General features: G+C 45.3%; 1 protein-coding gene across 1 annotated transcript in view; it reads right to left on the minus strand.

Annotated features, from left to right (window-relative positions):
- The window catches only part of LOC106575446 (cohesin subunit SA-1), a 44,846-nt gene that overhangs the window by 11,131 nt on the left and 10,868 nt on the right, over nucleotides 1-22,847 (minus strand). The window contains exons 2-12 of the mRNA XM_082963489.1: nucleotides 11,665-11,866; nucleotides 11,364-11,484; nucleotides 11,031-11,280; nucleotides 10,829-10,905; nucleotides 10,035-10,239; nucleotides 9,639-9,790; nucleotides 9,430-9,503; nucleotides 9,221-9,344; nucleotides 7,619-7,797; nucleotides 762-869; nucleotides 421-653 (exon numbers count right to left, since the gene is read on the minus strand). Coding sequence (XP_082819615.1) covers nucleotides 421-653; nucleotides 762-869; nucleotides 7,619-7,797; nucleotides 9,221-9,344; nucleotides 9,430-9,503; nucleotides 9,639-9,790; nucleotides 10,035-10,239; nucleotides 10,829-10,905; nucleotides 11,031-11,280; nucleotides 11,364-11,484; nucleotides 11,665-11,693 — 1,552 coding nt within the window. The 5' untranslated portion in view covers nucleotides 11,694-11,866. The remainder of the gene's footprint in view (nucleotides 1-420; nucleotides 654-761; nucleotides 870-7,618; nucleotides 7,798-9,220; nucleotides 9,345-9,429; nucleotides 9,504-9,638; nucleotides 9,791-10,034; nucleotides 10,240-10,828; nucleotides 10,906-11,030; nucleotides 11,281-11,363; nucleotides 11,485-11,664; nucleotides 11,867-22,847) is intronic.

Genomic DNA, 22,847 nt, shown 5'->3' on the forward strand with positions numbered 1-22,847 from the left:
CAGATACCGGGACGTAAACAGATACCGGGACATAAACAGATACCGGGACGTAAACAGATACCGGGACGTAAACAGATACCGGGACGTAAACAGATACCGGGACGTAAACAGATACCGGGACGTAAACAGATACCGGGACATAAACAGATACTGGGACATAAACAGATACCGGGACATAAACAGATACTGGGACATAAACAGATACCGGGACATAAACAGATACCGGGACATAAACAGATACCGGGACATAAACAGATACCGGGACATAAACAGATACCGGGACATAAACAGATACCGGGACATAAACAGATACCGGGACATAAACAGATACCGGGACATAAACAGATACCGGGACATAAACAGATACCGGGACATAAACAATTAAGCAGTGAGTTATGGTAAAGCTCTAGAGGGTCTCACCCTCCTCTCCTTGTACAGGCTCCTCCAGCAGTAATTCAGTCATACACTCCCAGTCCTTCAGCAGCTCCTGAGAGCTCTCCCACAGAGAGTCCACCAGATAGGCTGCATGTTCATGAAGCTCACTCTCCAAGAAGAACAGCACCAGCATGCGCAGGAGGTTCCCGTTGGGGCTGCTCCTCCCTCTCCTCTTAGCCAACTCCTCCTCTGCCTGGGGGTCATGTCTACTGAACAACCTGCACACAAAGTGGAATGTTGCTGGAAAAGGTCAATATCAGCCAATAATAATTGCTGAATGGATTTATGGGTTGAGTTCCAACACTCAGGCAGGCAGGCAGACTCACTTCCTGTGCAGGAACTCTCCTGCTGCCACGGCGACAGGTCTGTGGGCGGAGTAAACCAGGTGGTAGACATTCTCGCAGTCCTCATTGGACAACGCATCCTCGCTGCCCCTAGAACAACCAATCACAAATAGTTACATTAAAACGCCGCAGCCAATCCCAAACTGTTACAATAAGCACACAGGGCCCCATTATACGAGTATGTGTGAAATGGCAAACGTGTGTGTGTGTGTTGATACTAGTGGTGTAACGGACCGTAGTTGGTCCGTCCGGATCACCCCCCACGGTTCAGCACGCATGTGAACTGCAGATCAGTTGTAAAGTTGAACCATCGTAGTGTGAAATCCAGTTTTCCAGATCAGTTGTAAAGTTGAACCATCGTAGTGTGAAATCCAGTTTTCCAGATCAGTTGTAAAGTTGAACCATCGTAGTGTGAAATCCAGTTTTCCAGATCAGTTGTAAAGTTGAACCATCGTAGTGTGAAATCCAGTTTTCCAGATCAGTTGTAAAGTTGAACCATCGTAGTGTGAAATCCAGTTTTCCAGATCAGTTGTAAAGTTGAACCATCGTAGTGTGAAATCCAGTTTTCCAGATCAGTTGTAAAGTTGAACCATCGTAGTGTGAAATCCAGTTTTCCAGATCAGTTGTAAAGTTGAACCATCGTAGTGTGAAATCCAGTTTTCCAGATCAGTTGTAAAGTTGAACCATCGTAGTGTGAAATCCAGTTTTCCAGATCAGTTGTAAAGTTGAACCATCGTAGTGTGAAATCCAGTTTTCCAGATCAGTTGTAAAGTTGAACCATCGTAGTGTGAAATCCAGTTTTCCTGCCGCTGTTACGTTTTAAAGTAAGAATTCCCTACTTCTCCATGCAGAGCTGCAGTCAAAAGGTAAAGACAAGACAGATGGGTTTTACTCTGAAGCCTGAAGGTTGATTTCATTATTCTTTTTAAAAGCAGTTGTGTGTACTGTTCACGTGAACGGGGCATGTTGAATCCCAACATCAATCCTGGATACTGGCGTTGCAAAAAGCAAAGAAGAAAAAAGAGCAGTGGCTCTCCATGGCTGGCGGAGGAGCTGAGGAACTGGAAAAGCCTCCCGCTTCATTTAAGTCTCATGTATGGGAGCATTTTGTCTTCCCTGTCCGATATGATGACGGAAGAAGGGTGGAGGACAACAGCATTACGGTGTGTAGGCGTTGTGCCACCAGAAAGCCGTATGATCATGGAAATACATGGAGCATGGCCACTCATTTAAAGTGTCGTCAGCCTGGTGTGTCAGTGACGGGAGCAAACTCAGCCAACTTCTCTCCGCGGGCATTTATGACGTTTGCTGCAGAATCAGACCGGGCTAAAGTCGTCACCAAATCTATTGGGATGTTTATCGCTGCAGACATGTACTCTGTTGTGGAAAACAAAGGGTTTGAACATATGGTGAAAGTGCTTGAGCAACACTAGGAAATCCCCTGGCGCCCCCACCTCAGTATAAAGATCGTGTCAGATCTTTATGAACAGGAAAAGATCAAAATTGTCAATGAATTATTCAAGGCATCCTTTGTTGCCCTCACCACAGAGGAGTGGACCTCCAGGGTAACAGAAAGCTACGTGACTGTTCACTACACCACAGATAATGCCAAGAACCAAGTAAATGCAGTGAAAGAGGCTGGACTGGGGCCACAGATAGCAGCTTGCTTTGCACATGTGATCGATTTAGCATCTCAAAAGGGGAATCTCAGTGAACCAGATGGACCGCCTCCTTGGGAGGATCAGGAAGGTGGTTTCCTGTTTCCACTGAAGCACAACAGCCGCTCATGTGCTTAAGACCCAGCTAGAAATCCTACGGCTACCGACCCACAAGCTCATACACCATGTCACAACAAGATGGAACTCCACTTCTGACACGTTGGAGCGCTATCTTGAGCAGCAGGCAGCTGTATACTCTGCACTGACAGACAAGACCCTGGAAAACCATAAACACATCTGTCTGATGATGACGTGAAAGTGATAGAGGAGATCCTCCAGGTGCTCAAACCTCTCAAAACGGTTACAACCCTACTGAGCACTGAAACTGCACCGTCTGTGTCCATGATCCTACCTCTGAAAACAGATTCTACAATCCATGGCCCCAAGTGAGGAAGACAGCACCATCACTAGAGATGTGAAGGCTGCCATTAGAGAGGACCTGAACCGCAGATACCCCCTAATGTACAGGACTACCTTCATAGATCTACTGCACTGGATCCAAGGTTCAAGTCCCCGTCTGTTCAAGTCCCCGTCTGTTCAAGTCCCCGTCTGTTCAAGTCCCCGTCTGTTCAAGTCCCCGTCTGTTCAAGTCCCCGTCTCACCTAGTCCCAGTCTCACCTAGTCCCATTCTCACCTAGTCCCCGTCTGTTCTAGTCCCCGTCTCACCTAGACCCTGTCTGTTCAAGTCCCCGTCTCACCTAGTCCCCGTCTCACCTAGTCCCATTCTCACCTAGTCCCATTCTCACCTAGTCCCATTCTCACCTAGTCCCATTCTCACCTAGTCCCATTCTCACCTAGTCCCTGTCTGTTCTAGTCCCCGTCTCACCTAGACCCTGTCTGTTCAAGTCCCCGTCTCACCTAGACCCTGTCTGTTCAAGTCCCCGTCTCACCTAGACCCTGTCTGTTCAAGTCCCTGTCTGTTCAAGTCCCCGTCTCACCTAGACCCTGTCTGTTCAAGTCCCTGTCTGTTCAAGTCCCCGTCTCACCTAGACCCTGTCTGTTCAAGTCCCCGTCTCACCTAGTCCCTGTCTCACCTAGTCCCTGTCTCACCTAGTCCCTGTCTCACCTAGTCCCTGTCTCACCTAGACCCTGTCTCACCTAGACCCTGTCTCACCTAGACCCTGTCTGTTCAAGTCCCTGTCTCACCTAGACCCTGTCTGTTCAAGTCCCTGTCTCACCTAGACCCTGTCTGTTCAAGTCCCTGTCTCACCTAGTCCCTGTCCGTCCAAGTCCCTGTCCTACACCGGAGGACATAGTGATCTCACCACTGTGACCGTGGCCACTGAAGAGGTAAAACAATAAGAGTGAATTACTTAATAAATATACTGCAGTCTAATCTTAGTCTATGCTATTGATATTAGAATCATCAATTTTTTACTTGGAATAAATGGATTTTATTAAATGTTATTGCCACATTTATAGTTCTATGAAAATAAATAATGAGTTTGTTTAATAGAACAAGTAATTGTTTCTGCAGGGTCAAGCCACAGAGCTGACCGGACCAGACTCAGAGGCATCTCCTCCACAAAATAATTCAGCCATGAAGGAGCTTTTCAGGGAGACCTTTATGAGCAAGGACACAGGCAAGATGTTTGCCAACACCATCAAAGAGGAGGTGGCATCCTACAAGGCAGCAAGCAGCATTCCACTGGCCTGGTGATCCACTGGCCTGGTGATCCACTGGCCTGGTGATCCACTGGCCTGGTGATCCACTGGCCTGGTGATCCACTGGCCTGGTGATCCACTGGCCTGGTGATCCACTGGCATGGTGATCCAGTGGATGGTGATCCACTGGCATGGTGGAAAAGCAATGAGTGTAAATACCCTCACATTGCCATGATGACAAGATGCTACCTGGCTGTGCCTGGCACTTCAGTTCCTAGAGAGGGTGTTCTCCACGGCAGAGGCCATAGTGACTGCAGAGGTCTCCCCTCTCAGATGTGCTTTGCTTTCTTTCTTTACTTTTGTTTGATGATGTGGACACAGGCTACTTTTACATTCACTATTGTTCAAAGGAAGAAGCTATCATGCCTCATACTGCACTTTAACCTCTCTGGGGTATGTGGGACGTGACCGTCCCACCTGCGGTGGACACTATTCAACAGCCAGTGAAATAGCAGAGCGCCAAATTCAAAACAACGAAAATATCATAAATCAAATTTCTCAAAACATAGAACTATTATACACCATTTTAAAGATAAAATTCTCCTTAACCTCTTGACGGTCGCCTAGGATAGGGGGCGCCACAGCGCATTTTAAACGGCCTACTACTCAAACTCAGAAGCTAGGATATGCATATAATTAATACTTGTGGATAGAAAACACCCTAAAGTTTCTAAAACTGTTTGAATGGTGTATGTGAGTATAACAGAACTCATATGGCAGTCAAAACCCCGAGACAGATCGAAACAGGAAGTGGAATTCTGAATTGCGAACTCAACTTCATCACGTTGCCTATTAATCACACCGTGAGCTATGCGTCATTGAGCACTTCCTATTGCTTCCACTAGATGTCCCCAGTCTTTACAAAGTGGTTTGAGTCTCCTACTGTAAAAACTGAATGAATGAGACGCTGTGGAACGTGGTCACACGGAGAGGGCCATCACCATTATGACGCCGGCGGCCCTGGTTACCCTCCCCTTTCGAAACGTTTATAAAGACAATGCAATCTTCCCCCTCGAATCTTATTGGCTCTCTTGTTGAAAAACGCCCTGAAGATTTATGTTATACAACGTTTGACATGTTTGAACGAACCTAAATGGGAAAAAAATGCATTTTCTCGAAATGGCTGTCCCGCGGCCAACGGAGCATTTGGATCAGCCTTCAGACGCGCTAACAAGAACAAGCTCTTGGAACATGAAGGAGTAATTTTTTCGAACTAAAATACATTTGTTGTGGACCTGGGATTCCTGGAAGTGCTTTCTGATGAAGACAACCAAAGGTAAGGGATTATTGACAATAGTATACAAGACTAGATGTGATATGCGATTGTTCCAAGATGGCGCTGACCTGTAACGTTAGCCTATTTTTCAGAGTATCGCATCCCCTTTCATCGCAAAGTATGATTACCCAGTAAAGTTAATTTTAAATCTGGCATTACAGGTGCTTTCAAGAGATATTCATCTATAAATCTTAGAATGACAATATTACATTTTAAAAATGTTTTCGAATAGTAATTTAGTAAATTGTAGCTCTGTTTCATCGGATGCATTTGAGGGAAAATAGTAGTGTCAACGTTACGCACCGATGTAAAATGCTGTTTTTATATATAAATATGAACTTTATCGAACAAAAGAATGCATGCATTGTATAACATGATGTCCTAGGTGTGTCATCTGATGAAGATTGTCAAAGGTTAGTGCTGCATTTAGCTGTTTTTTGGTTATTTGTGATGCATGTGGTTGGTCGGAAAATGGCTATGTGGCTACTTTTACGATATACTCCTCTAACATAATCTAATGTTTTGCTTTTGCTGTAAAGCCTTTTTGAAATCGGACAACGTGGTTCGATTCAGGAGAGGTGTATCTATAAAACTGAAAAAATTGAAAAAAAAAATATTATTACATTTAGTTATGCTAATGGCGATATGATTTTTCGCTGGATGTCGAGGCCGCACAGGGGTTAATCTAATCACAGTGTCCGATTTCAAAAAGGCTTTACGGCGAAAGCATAATATTAGATTATGTTAGGACAGCACGTAAACAAGAAAAACCACACAGCCATTTTCCAAGCAAGGAGAGGCGTCACAAAAAACAGAAATACAGCTAGAATTAATCACTAACCTTTGATGATCTTCATCAGATGGCACTCATAGGACTTCATGTTACACAATACATGTATGTTTTTCTCAATAAGGTTCATATTTATATCCAAAAACCCCATTTTACATTGGCGTGTAATGTTCAGAAATGTTTTGCCTCCCAAAACTTCCGGTGAATGAGAACATCAATTTACAGAAATACTCATCATAAATGTTGATAAAATATAGAACAGTTATTGAAAGAATTATAGATACACCTCTCCTTAATGCAACCGCTGTGTCAGATTTCAAAAAAGCTTCACGGAGAAAGCACACTTTGCAATAATCTGAGTACGGCGCTCAGAGAACAACAACCGCCATTATAGAAAGGCGCCATGTTGGAGTCCAAAAAAGTCCGAAATAGTGTTATAAATATTCACTTACCTTTGATGATCTTCGTCGGAATGCACTCCCAGGAATCCCAGTTCCACCATAAATGTTTGTTTTGTTTCGATAATATCCATATACCTCTGTTTTGTTCGCGCGTTCAGACGAGTTATCCAAATGCGCCATGCTCGCGCATTTTGTTGAGACGAAAAGTCCAAAAAGTTATACTACAGTTTGTAGAAACATGTCAAACGATGTATAGCATCAATCTTTAGGATGTTTTTATCATACATCTTCGATAATATTCCGACCGGACAAATCCTTTGTCTTCAGAAAGGAAAAAGAAAGCACCTCGCGCTGACGGCCACGCGCATGAATGATCTAATGGCACTCAGCCAGACACCTGGTAGACATGACTGTCATTCCCTTCCAGGTCACAGTAGAAGCCTGTAACAACGTTCTAAAGACTGTTGACATCTAGTGGAAGCCTTAGGAACTGCAAAATGACCCCTAAGTCACTGTAGTTTGAATAGGGAATTAAAAAAATCTACAAGCCTCAGATTTTCAACCTCCTGGTTGGATTTTTCTCAGGGTTTTGCCTGCCATATGAGTTCTGTTATACTCACAGACATCATTCAAACAGTTTTTAGAAACTTCAGAGTGTTTTCTATCCAAATCTACTAATAACTTGCATATCCTACATTCTGGGCCTGAGTAGCAGGCAGTTTACTACGGGCACACTTTTCATCCGGACGTCAAAATACTGCCCCGTACCCTTGAGAAGTTAATTTAACAATTGAGTATTGAAGATTTTATTTCAACATTGAAAAGTTCCTTGCTTTAAGTAATAAATGGAAAGTTACTTTTACCCTTTTTTTTGGTTGCTGATCCGAAAAATTATCCGATCCGCGACTCAAAACCGTGATCCAATCAGTGAGTTTTGTGATCCGTTGCACCACTAGTTGATATGTACTCGTGTGTGTGTTGCTACGTACTGCAGGATGAGCGTGATCAGTCTAATAGCCTCCACAGCCACATCATACTCCTTATCCAGAGTCATGGACACGATGCGGTCCTTGAAGCGGTTGGTGAACAGCTCCAGTTTAGGAAACAGCTCTCTGTTGGTGTACAGGTTCTGGAGAGCCTTCAGACACTTCAGACGTACCTCACCTTGCTACGCAGAGACACAGAGAGAGGAGACAGAGGAGAGGAGACAGAGAGACAGAGAGAGAGAGAGGAGACAGAGAGAGAGAGGAGACAGAGAGAGACAGAGGAGACAGAGAGAGACAGAGGAGACAGAGAGAGAGAGAGAGAGGAGAGAGAGACAGAGAGAGAGAGGAGACAGAGAGAGAGAGAGAGGAGACAGAGAGAGAGAGAGAGAGAGGAGACAGAGAGAGAGAGAGAGAGAGAGGAGACAGAGAGAGAGAGAGAGAGAGAGGAGACAGAGAGAGAGAGAGGAGACAGAGAGAGAGAGAGAGAGAGAGGAGACAGAGAGAGAGAGAGAGAGGAGACAGAGAGAGAGAGAGGAGACAGAGAGAGAGGAGACAGAGAGAGAGAGAGGAGACCGAGAGAGAGAGGAGACCGAGAGAGGAGAGAGAGACAGAGAGAGAGAGAGAGAGGAGACAGAGAGAGAGAGAGGAGACAGAGAGAGAGAGAGAGAGAGGAGACAGAGAGAGAGAGAGAGGAGACAGAGAGAGACAGAGAGAGGAGACAGAGACAGAGAGAGGAGACAGAGAGAGAGAGGAGACAGAGAGAGAGAGGAGACAGAGAGAGAGAGGAGACAGAGAGAGAGAGAGAGAGAGGAGACAGAGAGAGAGAGAGAGAGAGAGAGAGAGAGAGAGAGGAGACAGAGAGAGAGAGAGGAGACAGAGAGAGAGAGAGAGAGAGGAGACAGAGAGAGAGAGAGAGAGGAGACAGAGAGAGAGAGAGGAGACAGAGAGAGAGGAGACAGAGAGAGAGAGAGGAGACCGAGAGAGGAGAGAGAGACAGAGAGAGAGAGAGAGAGGAGACAGAGAGAGAGAGAGGAGACAGAGAGAGAGAGAGAGAGAGGAGACAGAGAGAGAGAGAGAGGAGACAGAGAGAGACAGAGAGAGGAGACAGAGAGAGACAGAGAGAGGAGACAGAGACAGAGAGAGGAGACAGAGAGAGAGAGGAGACAGAGAGAGAGAGGAGACAGAGAGAGAGAGAGAGAGAGAGAGAGAGAGAGGAGACAGAGAGAGAGAGAGAGAGAGAGAGAGAGGGAGAGAGAGAGAGGAGACAGAGAGAGAGAGAGAGGGAGAGAGAGAGGAGACAGAGAGAGAGAGAGAGAGAGAGAGGAGACAGAGAGAGAGAGGAGACAGAGAGAGAGAGAGAGGAGACAGAGAGAGAGAGAGGAGACCGAGAGAGAGAGGAGACCGAGAGAGAGAGGAGACCGAGAGAGAGAGGAGACCGAGAGAGAGAGGAGACCGAGAGAGAGGAGACCGAGAGAGAGACAGACAAAGAGAGACAGAAAGAGTGTAAGTGTCTATGTGCATGCCCCTGTGTGTGTGTGTGTGTGTGTGTGTGTGTGTGTGTGTGTGTGTGTGTGTGTGTGTGTGTGTGTGTGTGTGTGTGTCTACCCGGTCGTGTAAGGTCCATCCTACATATTTCAGGTAGCTGTCGTTGAGGAAGGCGTCAGAGTACATCTTCATCCAAACTCCAATCTCCTCAATACAGATAGCTCTGATCTCAGCTATAGCATCCCTGAAACACACCAACGTCTTCATCACTACTTTCATTACTGTGTGTGTGTGTGTGTGTGTGTGTGTGTGTGTGTGTGTGTGTGTACCTGTAGCGGTGGACAAAGATTCCTTTAAAGATAGAGTTCATCATGTTCTCAATCTCATCCTGGTTCTCCTGGAGCTGTGGGGGAGGACAGTCAGGAGGTCAGTGTGTGTGTGTGTGTGTGTGTGTTTGTGTGTGTGTGGTCTGTCTTAGAGGAAGACAAGATGTTGAATCCTAGCCCCTCCTCCAACCACCAGCAGACCAATCACGTACCTCCTTCCTCTTCTGCAGCAGCAGCTCTAGCTTCTCATTGGCTCGTTTTCCGGCCATCTTGTTCCTCTCAGCCTCATACTGTCTCTGGGTGTTGTCCTGGTGGATACTGAGGTTCAACGCTACATTCACCAACGCTGTCATCAACTTCATCGCTGGAGGGAGAGGACAGACAGGCCCAACACATCTTCAACAACCACAAATATATATATTACAGAGACTTTTAGATACATCTTGTAATCTACACAGAGCAATGACACTGGTCTTCAGTTCTACTACCCTCACACAGAGACACAGAGAGAGACAGAGACACAGAGAGACAGAGAGAGACAGAGAGAGACAGAGAGACAGAGAGACAGAGAGAGAGAGAGAGAGAGAGAGAGAGAGAGAGTCTCTTACCTGCCAGTGTGCTGGTGTGTCTGAAAGCTCTGACCTGTGAGTCAGATAGTCCCGTGAGGAGGGATATGACCGTGTCCATGAGGTACTCATCATAGATGATGCTGTACTGGCACTGACGTATCAATACGCAGATGAACTCACAGAAGTTGTAGCGGAACTTCTTCCACAGCGGCCCGGGCATGGTGAGAGGGTAGTCTCCACTGTCCTGCAGACCACAGATAAACATGATCAATATGTTGATCTATTACTGGGGTGAGGACATGGTGAGAGGGTAGTCTCCACTGTCCTGCAGACCACAGATAAACATGATCAATATGTTGATCTATTACTGGGGTGAGGACATGGTGAGAGGGTAGTCTCCACTGTCCTGCAGACCACAGATAAACATGATCAATATGTTGATCTATTACTGGGGTGAGGACATGGTGAGAGGGTAGTCTCCACTGTCCTGCAGACCACAGATAAACATGATCAATATGTTGATCTATTACTGGGGTGAGGACATGGTGAGAGGGTAGTCTCCACTGTCCTGCAGACCACAGATAAACATGATCAATATGTTGATCTATTACTGGGGTGAGGACATGGTGAGAGGGTAGTCTCCACTGTCCTGCAGACCACAGATAAACATGATCAATATGTTGATCTATTACTGGGGTGAGGACATGGTGAGAGGGTAGTCTCCACTGTCCTGCAGACCACAGATAAACATGATCAATATGTTGATCTATTACCCTCCCTCCCATCCTTCCCTCCCGCCACTCATCCGACCAAAGACAGCTTTGATGCATTACCTCGTCAAACTCCTCTGTCATCTTCCTGATGATCTCAGCGTTCTGCATGTTCCGGAACATCTCAATGCGCACGGTACCTGAAGAGGGTTACGCACAACCACAATACAACAATTCAACAACCAACCTGGAAATGAGGCCTATATAAATCAGAATATTGTCTGGTGTGTAGGTAGCAGTTAACAGTAGACTATGACAGTAATACCTTTGCAGCCAGAACACTGGATGAAGAAGTTAATGAGGTCCAGTAAAGCGATGTCTCGGTCCTGCTTGTACGACTCGATCCAGTCATCAACCACAGACTGCATGGCACTCTTTCCCATTCTGACCACCTCAAACAGGGTGACAGGGTCTCCTCCCTCACCGTTGGTCTGAGGGATCCCATTGGCCTTCCTCCCTTTAGCCCCGCCTGTAGCCTTCTCCGCCGGGGACTTCCGAGGCTTCTTATTGGCTGCCTAAAAAGGGGAGGGGCAACGGATTCAGATATACAGGAAGAGACTATGTAGAGAGAAGGAACCTTGTAGAAAGGTGTTCTTACTGGTGGTCTGCCAGGCCTGCCTCTCTTCTTCTTCCCTTTAGTGTCTGTCGGGTCCTCCAGCTCACTCACACTCACACTCAGACTCACTGTGTCTGCTGCTCCGCTCTCAATGGACGAGTCCCTGCACACACACACACACACACACACTTATACTGAGAGGGATACACATACAGAATTCTACCCACACTCAGCGGTCACAACATACATTACACACACCTACGTTCGACTAATTACCGCATCAGGGGAGTGTTGTGATCTCTTAATGAGGCTTTGGTTGACGAAGCAACAGGGAAAGACTCACTGTAGGACAGGCAGCTCAGAGGTGATCATCCTGACTGCTGCAGGGGAGGTGTGTGTCCTCAGGAAAGAGTAGGTGGTCCGCGGGAGGGAGGGAGGGGTGTGGCTCGGGTGTGGGTCAGCCGTGCACGTGTGTGGTGGGGGTTCCAGAGGGGTGACCAAATTCACTCAACACTGGAGATACAGCTCTCACAACACACCAGCCCCTGAGAGAGCAGACGAGACAGAGACAACCACAGTTTAGCCATTTGTCACATATGTCTGGTGATTTAGTTTGGAATATTCTCAACATTTACGGAACTTGAAAAAGAGAACGAAAAAAGGAATGATAGGAGAAAGAATGAGGGAGAAGGAGAGAGATAAAGCAGGCAGAGTAGAGGAGAAAGAGGGGAAAGGGAGACACCAACTGGCCACTTTAGGAAGTGCAACAGTAAAGTCTAGAGGGGGCGTGTCGAGAGTATCGTTTCAAACAGAAAGAGGTCTAATCAGGTCAACAGTCTAAACAATTCAATTAGATTTAAATTATTTCAACCACAACATTATAAATTCTAATCATTTTAAACAACGTGATTTCAACTTTTAATGTGAAGAAAAAGTATTGCGGAAAAAATCTTCACAACAAATCCCATAACGTTTTGCTATCAAATCTGATCCTTTATGAAAAGGGAAAAATCATTTTTTAACTGGTTAGACCCCAGAGTTTTTCACGGTTGCAAAGTCAGGAAAACTCTAGGGCTCCTTCTACAGGCTATACGTTAGATCTGACGTTTGTCCTAGTCAATTTGCTTGCCTGGCTTGGAAAAAACTCCTGGCCCTATTTATAGAAATAACAGTCATTACTAAATATTAGGTCTAGTGTAGTAAATATCAACGAGTGGGTGCAGTACCCTGCTTCAGCCACCAAAGGCAGTATGATCCACAAAGTCCTCTCATCTCCATCAACATAAACACACTTTATACGGCTTTAACAAGGTTTTAATCATTTGAAAATGAATTTAACCTCTCAATAAGTTAACCGTGAGTTTCTGTGGTGTTTTGTCTCTTTGTTGAGTGTGTCTAGGGAGTGTGATGGAGGGTGAGTGTGTGTGCGTGGCTGAGACTGGGCTAAAACAACAGTAGGGGGCAGGCTAGGAGAGACTGTATTTAAATGTTCTCACACACAGAGAAACTCGAGAGAGTCTGTTACCAACACATGCACATCACACACACCCCTCTGTCTGTCTGCCACACACAGCAGGGCACTCAGAGAGAAGTCAGGAGAGGGAAGAGATGGTGGATTCTCAGCTTGATCAACTCTTGTTTATTTTGTTTGTGAAAATATACAAAATATAGCTAGTTTGTACCTGTATATAATATACATCTGATTATTTTAATTGATAAATAAATCAATAAATTAATTGTTGATTGGACTTGTAAGTAGAAAATGTCAGTATATTTTTTACCCAACAATATGGGGGTCGACCGATTAATCGGAATGGCCGATTAATTAGGGCCGATTTCAAGTTTTCATAACAATCGGTAATCTGTATTTTTGGACACCGATTTGCCGTTTAAAAAAATATATATATAAAAAAAAAATTATACACCTTTATTTAACTAGGCAAGTCAGTTAAGAACACATTCTTATTTTCAAGAACACTCTTATTTTCAAGAATATTTTCAAAAACACATTCTTATTTACGCGAGGGCAGCAAGAAGCCAAGGTAAGTTGCTAGCTAGCATTAAACGTATCTTATAAAAAACAATCAATCTTAACATAATCACTAGTTAAACTAGTAATATCATCAACCATGTGTAGTTATCTAGCTTGTCCTGCGTTGCATATAATCGATGCGGCGCCTGTTCATTTCTCATCGAATCACAGCCTACTTCGACAAACGGGTGATGATTTAACAAGCGCATTTGCGAAAAAAGCCCTGTCGTTGCACCAATGTACCTAACCATAAACATCAATGCCTTTCTTTAAAATCAACACACAAGTATATATTTTTAAACCTGCATATTTAGTTAATATTGCCTGCTAACATGAATTTCTTATAACTAGGGAAATTGTGTCACTTCTCTTGCGTTCTGTGCAAGCAGTCAGGGTATGTGCAGCAGTTTGGGTCGCCTGGCTCATTGCGAACTGTGTGAAGACCAATTATTCCTAACAAAGGCCATAATTAATTATGACATAACATTGAAGGTTGTACAATGTAACAGCAATACTTAGACTTAGGGTTGCCACCCGTTAGATAAAATACGGAACGGTTCTGTATTTCACTGAAAGAATAAACGTTTTGTTTTCGAGATGATCGTTTCCGGATTCGACCATATTAATGACCAAAGGCTCGTATTTCTGTGTGTTATTAAGTCTATGATTTGATAGGGCAGTCTGAGCGATGGTAGGCACCAGCAGGCTCATAAGCATTCATTCAAACAGCACTTTCGTGCGTTTGCCAGCAGCTCTTCGCAATGCTTTAAGCATTGAGCTGTTTATGACTTCAAGCCTATCAACTCCCAAGATTAGGCTGGTGTAACTGATGTGAAATGGCTAGCTAGTTAGCCGGGTGCGCGCTAATAGCGTTTCAAACGTCACTCGCTCTGAGACTTGGAGTAGTTGTTCCCCTTGCTCTGCATGGGTAACGCTGCTTCGATGGTGGCTGTTGTCGATATGTTCCTGGTTCAAGCCCAGGTAGGAGCGAGGAGAGGGACGGAAGCTATACTGTTACACTGGCAATACTAAAGTGCCTATAAGAACATCCAATAGTCAAAGGTATATGAAATACAAATTGTATAGAGAGAAATAGTCCTATAATTCCTATAATAACTACAACCTAAAACTTCTTAACTGGGAATATTGAAGACTCATGTTAAAAGGAACCACCAGCTTTCATATGTTCTCATGTTCTGAGCAAGGCACTTAAACGTTAGCTTTCTTACATTGCACATATTGCACTTTTACTTTCTTCTCCAACACTTTGTTTTTGCATTATTTAAACCAAATTGAACATGTTTCATTATTTATTTGAGGCAAAATTGGTTTTATTGATGTATTATGTTAAGTTAAAATAAGTGTTCATTCAGTATTGTTGTAATTGTCATTATTACAAATAAATAAAAAACTATAATAATAATAATAAAAAATAATAAAGCGGCCGATTAAATCGGTAGAGGCTTTTTTTTGGGTCCTCCAATAATCGGTATCGGCGTTGAAAAATCATAATCGGTCGACCTCTAAATGGTACACATTGAGGTTAACTAATAAAAGGTGGTAGGATGTGAAGAGCTGTAAAAACGCTCTGAGGGAAATCCTGAATGCTAATCATCAGCTACTGTCCTTATGCAGTACAACCCCCTGCCACCACACACTTCTAATAACGTCTCTCCAGGGATCACGACAGTCCCACTGTTGGCTGAAATGTGTGCTCTCCATCTGTCCCGCTCCTCTCTTCCTTCCATCCTCTCTTCCTTCCATCCCTCCCCAATTCTATAATCTCTCTCTCTGGACAAAAGAAGGCTAAAGCAACAGGGGAAATCTGTGTGACTGGGTTCAGATAGTATCTGAAAGCTGTGCGTCACCATGGCAGAAGGCCAGAGATGGGTGTCTGCCAGAGTTGTTATTGACCATCGACTGAAGACTACTGCTGCTAATACTCCTTAATTAACATCGATCTCTCTCTCGCTCTCTCTCACAAGGAAGCCTGGAGGGAGTGTCTGTTCACTGTTAAAAAGAGAGCAGCCAACACACACACACACACACACCTGTGGTATCTGTATTCCAGTTACTGGGCTCTGACAGCTTTGGGAGCTGCCTGGGTGAGAGGTTTGTGTGTGTGTGTGTGTGTGTGTGTGTGTGTGTGTGTGTGTGTGTGTGTGTGTCCATTCCTCACTGAGCAGAGCAGCTCCACAAGGAGAGACAGAGAGAGTGTGTGATTTCACTGCTTGGAGCGCTCTGAAGCACTCACTCTGACATTCCAGGTGGTGCTGTGGCATCAGGAATGTGTGTGTGTGATACCACACAGAATAACCAGAGCTTCCTCTGCTATAATAGGCTGATCCTGCTTAGAATCAATGTGAGAGATCACACACACACACACACACACACACACACACACACACACACACACACACACACACGGAGCAGGCAGCGAGGGCTTGTATAACACGTTACAGAGACAGTTACCCAGAGGCAGGCAGCGAGGGCCTGTATAACACGTTACAGAGACAGTTACCCAGAGGCAGGCAGCGAGGGCCTGTATAACACGTTACAGAGACAGTTACCCAGAGGCAGGCAGCGAGGGCCTGTATAACACGTTACAGAGACAGTTACCCAGAGGCAGGCAGCGAGGGCTTGTATAACACGTTACAGAGACAGTTACCCAGAGACAGGCAGCGAGGGCCTGTATAACACGTTACAGAGACAGTTACCCAGAGACAGGCAGCGAGGGCCTGTATAACACGTTACAGAGACAGTTACCCAGAGGCAGGCAGCGAGGGCCTGTATAACACGTTACAGAGACAGTTACCCAGAGACAGGCAGCGAGGGCCTGTATAACACGTTACAGAGACAGTTACCCAGAGGCAGGCAGCGAGGGCCTGTATAACACGTTACAGAGACAGTTACCCAGAGACAGGCAGCGAGGGCCTGTATAACACGTTACAGAGACAGTTACCCAGAGACAGGCAGCGAGGGCCTGTATAACACGTTACAGAGACAGTTACCCAGAGGCAGGCAGCGAGGGCCTGTATAACACGTTACAGAGACAGTTACCCAGAGGCAGGCAGCGAGGGCCTGTATAACACGTTACAGAGACAGTTACCCAGAGGCAGGCAGCGAGGGCCTGTATAACACGTTACAGAGACAGTTACCCAGAGACAGGCAGCGAGGGCCTGTATAACACGTTACAGAGACAGTTACCCAGAGGCAGGCAGCGAGGGCTTGTATAACACGTTACAGAGACAGTTACCCAGAGGCAGGCAGCGAGGGCCTGTATAACACGTTACAGAGACAGTTACCCAGAGGCAGGCAGCGAGGGCCTGTATAACACGTTACAGAGACAGTTACCCAGAGGCAGGCAGCGAGGGCCTGTATAACACGTTACAGAGACAGTTACCCAGAGACAGGCAGCGAGGGCCTGTATAACACGTTACAGAGACAGTTACCCAGAGGCAGGCAGCGAGGGCCTGTATAACACGTTACAGAGACAGTTACCCAGAGGCAGGCAGCGAGGGCCTGTATAACACGTTACAGAGACAGTTACCCAGAGACAGGCAGCGAGGGCTTGTATAACACGTTACAGAGACAGTTACCCAGAGACAGGCAGCGAGGGCTTGTATAACACGTTACAGAGACAGTTACCCAGAGACAGGCAGCGAGGGCTTGTATAACACGTTACAGAGACAGTTACCCAGAGACAGGCAGCGAGGGCCTGTATAACACGTTACAGAGACAGTTACCCAGAGGCAGGCAGCGAGGGCCTGTATAACACGTTACAGAGACAGTTACCCAGAGGCAGGCAGCGAGGGCCTGTATAACACGTTACAGAGACAGTTACCCAGAGGCAGGCAGCGAGGGCCTGTATAACACGTTACAGAGACAGTTACCCAGAGACAGGCAGCGAGGGCCTGTATAACACGTTACAGAGACAGTTACCCAGAGGCAGGCAGCGAGGGCCTGTATAACGCGTTACAGAGACAGTTACCCAGAGACAGGCAGCGAGGGCCTGTATAACACGTTACAGAGACAGTTACCCAGAGGCAGGCAGCGAGGGCCTGTATAACGCGTTACAGAGACAGTTACCCAGAGACAGGCAGCGAGGGCCTGTATAACACGTTACAGAGACAGTTACCCAGAGGCAGGCAGCGAGGGCCTGTATAACACGTTACAGAGACAGTTACCCAGAGACAGGCAGCGAGGGCCTGTATAACACGTTACAGAGACAGTTACCCAGAGACAGGCAGCGAGGGCTTGTATAACACGTTACAGAGACAGTTACCCAGAGGCAGGCAGCGAGGGCCTGTATAACACGTTACAGAGACAGTTACCCAGAGACAGGCAGCGAGGGCTTGTATAACACGTTACAGAGACAGTTACCCAGAGGCAGGCAGCGAGGGCCTGTATAACGCGTTACAGAGACAGTTACCCAGAGGCAGGCAGCGAGGGCCTGTATAACACGTTACAGAGACAGTTACCCAGAGACAGGCAGCGAGGGCCTGTATAACACGTTACAGAGACAGTTACCCAGAGGCAGGCAGCGAGGGCTTGTATAACACGTTACAGAGACAGTTACCCAGAGGCAGGCAGCGAGGGCCTGTATAACACGTTACAGAGACCGTTACCCAGAGGCAGGCAGCGAGGGCCTGTATAACACGTTACAGAGACAGTTACCCAGCACTCATATTTTATTATCTGTGGTCTGACCTAACACACATAACTCGGGGGGGGGGGGGTGTGTGTGTGTGTGTGTGTGTGTGTGTGTGTGTGTGTGTGTGTGTGTGTGTGTGTGTGTAAGCCACTTAACATGCATGACATGTACTCCGGGAGGCAGGCATTGCCATGGCAACCCTTGTGGGTCATAAGCCCCCCCCTCCCCTGATTGGCTGATCAGTGAGAAGGGACCGGGTGGGGAGGAGAGAGAGTGATGGAAGAGGGAGATTGGGGAAAGAGGAGGGGGAGAGGGACAGGGGGCAAGAAGGCACAACAGAGATGAAGAGATCCATTGTGATCTCTGGGGAGTCATTACAAGTCCCTTTCACTGCTGTTAAGAAGCTCCACTGTTTTCAACTATAATGACCTGTCGGATAACAACACATTATCACCTACCCACATTATACAATCCTACTTCACCCAAATAAAGTCGGTCTTAAGAATACTGCCACTAGGCTGCCTCTGTCCAACAAAGCTGTGGGAACTGACAGCGGTACTGAAGATGAGGAGAACACATCTCTTGGGAGGAGGACATTTGGCAGAGCATGACGCTTCACTCACAGACAGCTCCAAGTGGAAGTGAGAGAAAAGGTGTTGCCTATATCAATTATGCATTTTAACAGGCACTCTGGTTCTTAGAGACCACACACACACACACACAAAATGCAAAAATCTCAGTTGCTCCCTGCTGCTGCTGCTGCTATGCGCACACACACACACACACACACACACACACACACACACAATTCAAGCTTCTGCACTCCAAAGAGCATCACTCATAAGAAAAATGATCCTGTCCAAACTCAAAACAAAAACACCCGAGGTGTTTCCAACGGCAACTAGACAGAGGTGAAAGAGAGAGAAATAGCATCTAAAAAGACAGCTCTTACAAGACTGCTGCCTGCAATTACTGTTCTATCTGGACCAAGACATATAGGCCAACGAACACAAAAAATGACATGATTATAGTCTCTGAAATGTCACAGTTTTCTGAAACATAAAACCCATGTCATTTGGATGAGGACTTTTGGGCATGAAATGATCCTCTCTGATCTGAAACAGTTGTAGACTCCAGAGAAATGAGGGCAGAGAGATCAGTCAGTCAGTCATGGTCCTCCAGCCACACTCCTCCAGCTAGGACTGGGATGGTACACACTGCTCCAGCTATTTACTTCTGTCTCTTTTCAATACTTCCCCTTCAGTTGAACACTGACCACTGAGGGCTTCTTATCTCGGAGGTTTTATACGAGAGCCAACAAGGCCGGCGAGGAATGCCAGAGAGAGACCATAGCATCCTTCAGAGGTATAATAACAAGAGTTTCCACCTGAGGGGAATGCCAGAGAGAGACCATAGCATCCTTCAGAGGTATAATAACAAGAGTTTCCACCTGAGGGGAATGCCAGAGAGAGAGATGGAGAGAGAGACAGAGAGGGACAGGGAGAGGAGGATGATTTAATAATATAGATCAAGAGAGAGTCTGAGAAGAGTGAGAATAAGTAAACAAGAGATAGGAAAAGAAGGGGACCAGTATTATCCCCACGCAGGTCAATGAGAGAGATGGAACTCTCCTAACCCAGTCATGACCCCGGTTGACCCCAGTCATACAAGGAAGGTGAAGCAGACAGGGGCCCCCAATTACATTCAGCCGTGGGCCGAGTTTTCCCTGAGCGGATGGTCGGAACATAGTTATAAAGTCTTTTGACTGCAAGAATCCCAAACATCTACAGTGCCTTCAGAATGTAGTCATGCCCCTTGACTTATTCCACATGTTGTTGTGTTACGGCCTGAATTCAACATGGATTCACATTGGTTTTCCTTCTCACCCATCTACAGTCAATAATGACAACCCCATAATGACAAAGTGGAAACATGATTAGACATTTTTGCAAATGTATTGAAAGATGAAATACAGAAATATCTCATTTACACAAGTATTCACACCAATACATGTTAGAATCACCTTCGGCAGTGATTGCAGCTGTGAGTCTTTCTGGGTAAGTCTCTAACAGTGATTGCAGCTGTGAGTCTTTCTGGGTAAGTCTCTAACAGTGATTGCAGCTGTGAGTCTTTCTGGGTAAGTCTCTAACAGTGATTACTGCTGTGAGTCTTTCTGGGTAAGTCTCTAACAGTGATTACAGCTGTGAGTCTTTCTGGGTAAGTCTCTAACAGTGATTGCAGCTGTGAGTCTTCTGGGTAAGTCTCTAACAGTGATTACAGCTGTGAGTCTTTCTGGGTTAGTCTCTAAGAGCTTTGCACACCTGGATTGTTCAATATTTGCCAATTATTCTTTTCTAAATTCTTCAAGCTCTGTCAAATTGGTTGTTGATCATTGCTAGACAACCATTTTCAGTTCAACATATATTTTCAAGTAGATTTAAGTCAAGACGGTATCTCGGCCACTCAGGAACATTATTGTCTTCTTGGTAAGCAACTCGTGTTTTAGGTTATTGTCCTGCTGAAGGGGTAATTCATATCCCGGTGTCTGGTGGAAAGCAGACTGAACCAGGTTTTCCTCTAGGATTTTGCCCGTGCTTAGCTCCATTCCACGTATTTATTATCCTGGAAAACTCCCTAGTCCTTAACACTTACAATCACACCCATAACATGACGCAGCCACCACTATGCTTGGAAATATGGAGTGTGGTACTCTGTAATGGGTTGTATATGCCCCAAACATAACACTTTGTGTTCAGGACAAAAACTGAATTGCTTTGCCACATTTCTGACAGTATTACTTTAGTGCCTTGTTGCAAACAGGATGCATGTTTTGGAATATGTTTATTCTGTACAGGATTTATTCTTTTCACACTGTAATTTAGGTTAGTATTGTGGAATAACTACAAGGTTGTTGACCCATCCTCAGTCTTCTATCACAGCCATTAAACTCTGTAACTGTTATAAAGTAACCATTGGCCTCATGGTGAAATCCCTGAGCCATTTCCTTCCTCTCCGGCAAACGGAGTTAGTAAGGACGCCTGCATCTTTGTTGTGTATTGATACACCATCCAAAGTCTAACTAATAACTTCACCATGCTCAAAGGGTTAAGAAAATGTTCCCTCCTGAATTTATTTAGGCTTGGCATAACAAAGGGGTTGAATCCTTACTGACATTTCAGCTTTTCATTTTTAATGAATTAGGAAACATTTCTAAAAACACAATTCTCCTTTGACATTATGGGGTATTGTGTGTAGACCAGTGACAAAAAATGTTACCCATTTTAAATTCAGGTTGTAACAAAATGTGTGAATACTCTGAAGACACGGTGTGTGTGTGTGTATGTATGTGCGTACGTATACACTCACACACTTCAGCTATTTGACTGACCAAGAAGGAGAGTGATGGAGTGCTGCATCAGATGACCTGGCCTCCACAAATCACCCGACCTCAACCTAACTATTATTATTATTATAACCTTTATTTAACTAGGCAAGTCAGTTAAGAATATAATTCTTTTAATTTTCAATCACGGCCTACCAAAAGGCAAAAGACCTTCTGCGGGGCGGGGGTTAAAAATATATATTTTTAAATAACAAATATAGGACAACACACACATCACAACAAGAGACAACACTACATAAAAAGAGACAACACTACATAAAGAGAGACCTAAGACAACAAATGTCTTAAATTGTCTTAAAGCCTTAATTGAGATGGTTTGGGATGAGTTGGACTGCAGAGTGTGGAACCTCATTCAAGACTGTTGGAAAAGCATTCCAGGTGAAGCTGGTTGAGAGAATGCCAAGAGTGTGCAAACCCGTCAAAGGTAAAGGGTGGCTACTTTGAACAATCTCAAATAAAACTAGATTTTGATTTGTTTAACACTTTTTTGGTTACGATATGATTCCATGTGTGTTATTTCATAGTTTTGATGTCTTCACTATTATTCTACAATGTAGAAAATAGTACAAATAAAGAAAACCCTGGAATGAGTAGGTGTGTCCAAACCTTTGACTGGTACTGTATATATATATATTTATTTTAAATAAAATCAGCGGTGGGCCATCTATTGGAGAACCCTGTTCTGTAGGGTAATGGCATGAAGTCTCACACAGAATCTCTCTCTTTCACTCACTCCCCATTCATCCATCTTCTCCCTCTCCTACATCTCTTTCTCTCTGCCAAACCCACATGGAATGAGTCTTTAAGCAACAGCGTAGTAGATATTGTAGTGAATGTGTGTGTCGGGGGAAACATCTGTCAATGTGTCCTTGAGCAAGGCACTTAACCCTAACTGCTCCTGTAAGTCTCTCTGGATAAGAGCGTCTGCTAAATGACGCCAATGTAAAACCTAATATAAAGGGAATAACATGTCTCCTCACTGTGTCCAGCCCATTGGTCATAAAAAACAAATACCTTCCTAATTTTCATTTTCTGGTCCCTTGAATCGTGCCAATAAACTCAAGCCCTCTTGGCAAATGAGTGGAGCTCCCCTGGCCTGCTCTAAGGTATCTGTAGCGGGGGTTCACTTAATAATGCAGCATCATGGCCTCTATATTACAGAGAGCCTCTACAGTAATACAATGTTTTTACAGAGCTCTAGTGTAGGCTTTGGGCTGTAGCCTCTACAGTAATACAATGTCTTTACAGAGCTCTAGAGTAGGCTTTGGGCTGTAGCCTCTACAGTACCTTTACAGAGCTCTAGAGCAGGCTTTGGGCTTCAGGCTCTACAGTACCTTTACAGAGCTCTAGAGTAGGCTTTGGGCTGCAGGCTCTACACTTATACAGTGTTTTTACAGAGCTCTAGAGTAGGCTTTGGGCTGCAGGCTCTACAGTAAT

The sequence above is a fragment of the Salmo salar genome, chromosome 17, assembly GCF_965601325.2.
Source record: "Salmo salar chromosome 17, fSalSal1, whole genome shotgun sequence".
In the NCBI taxonomy this organism is placed as follows: domain Eukaryota; kingdom Metazoa; phylum Chordata; class Actinopteri; order Salmoniformes; family Salmonidae; genus Salmo; species Salmo salar.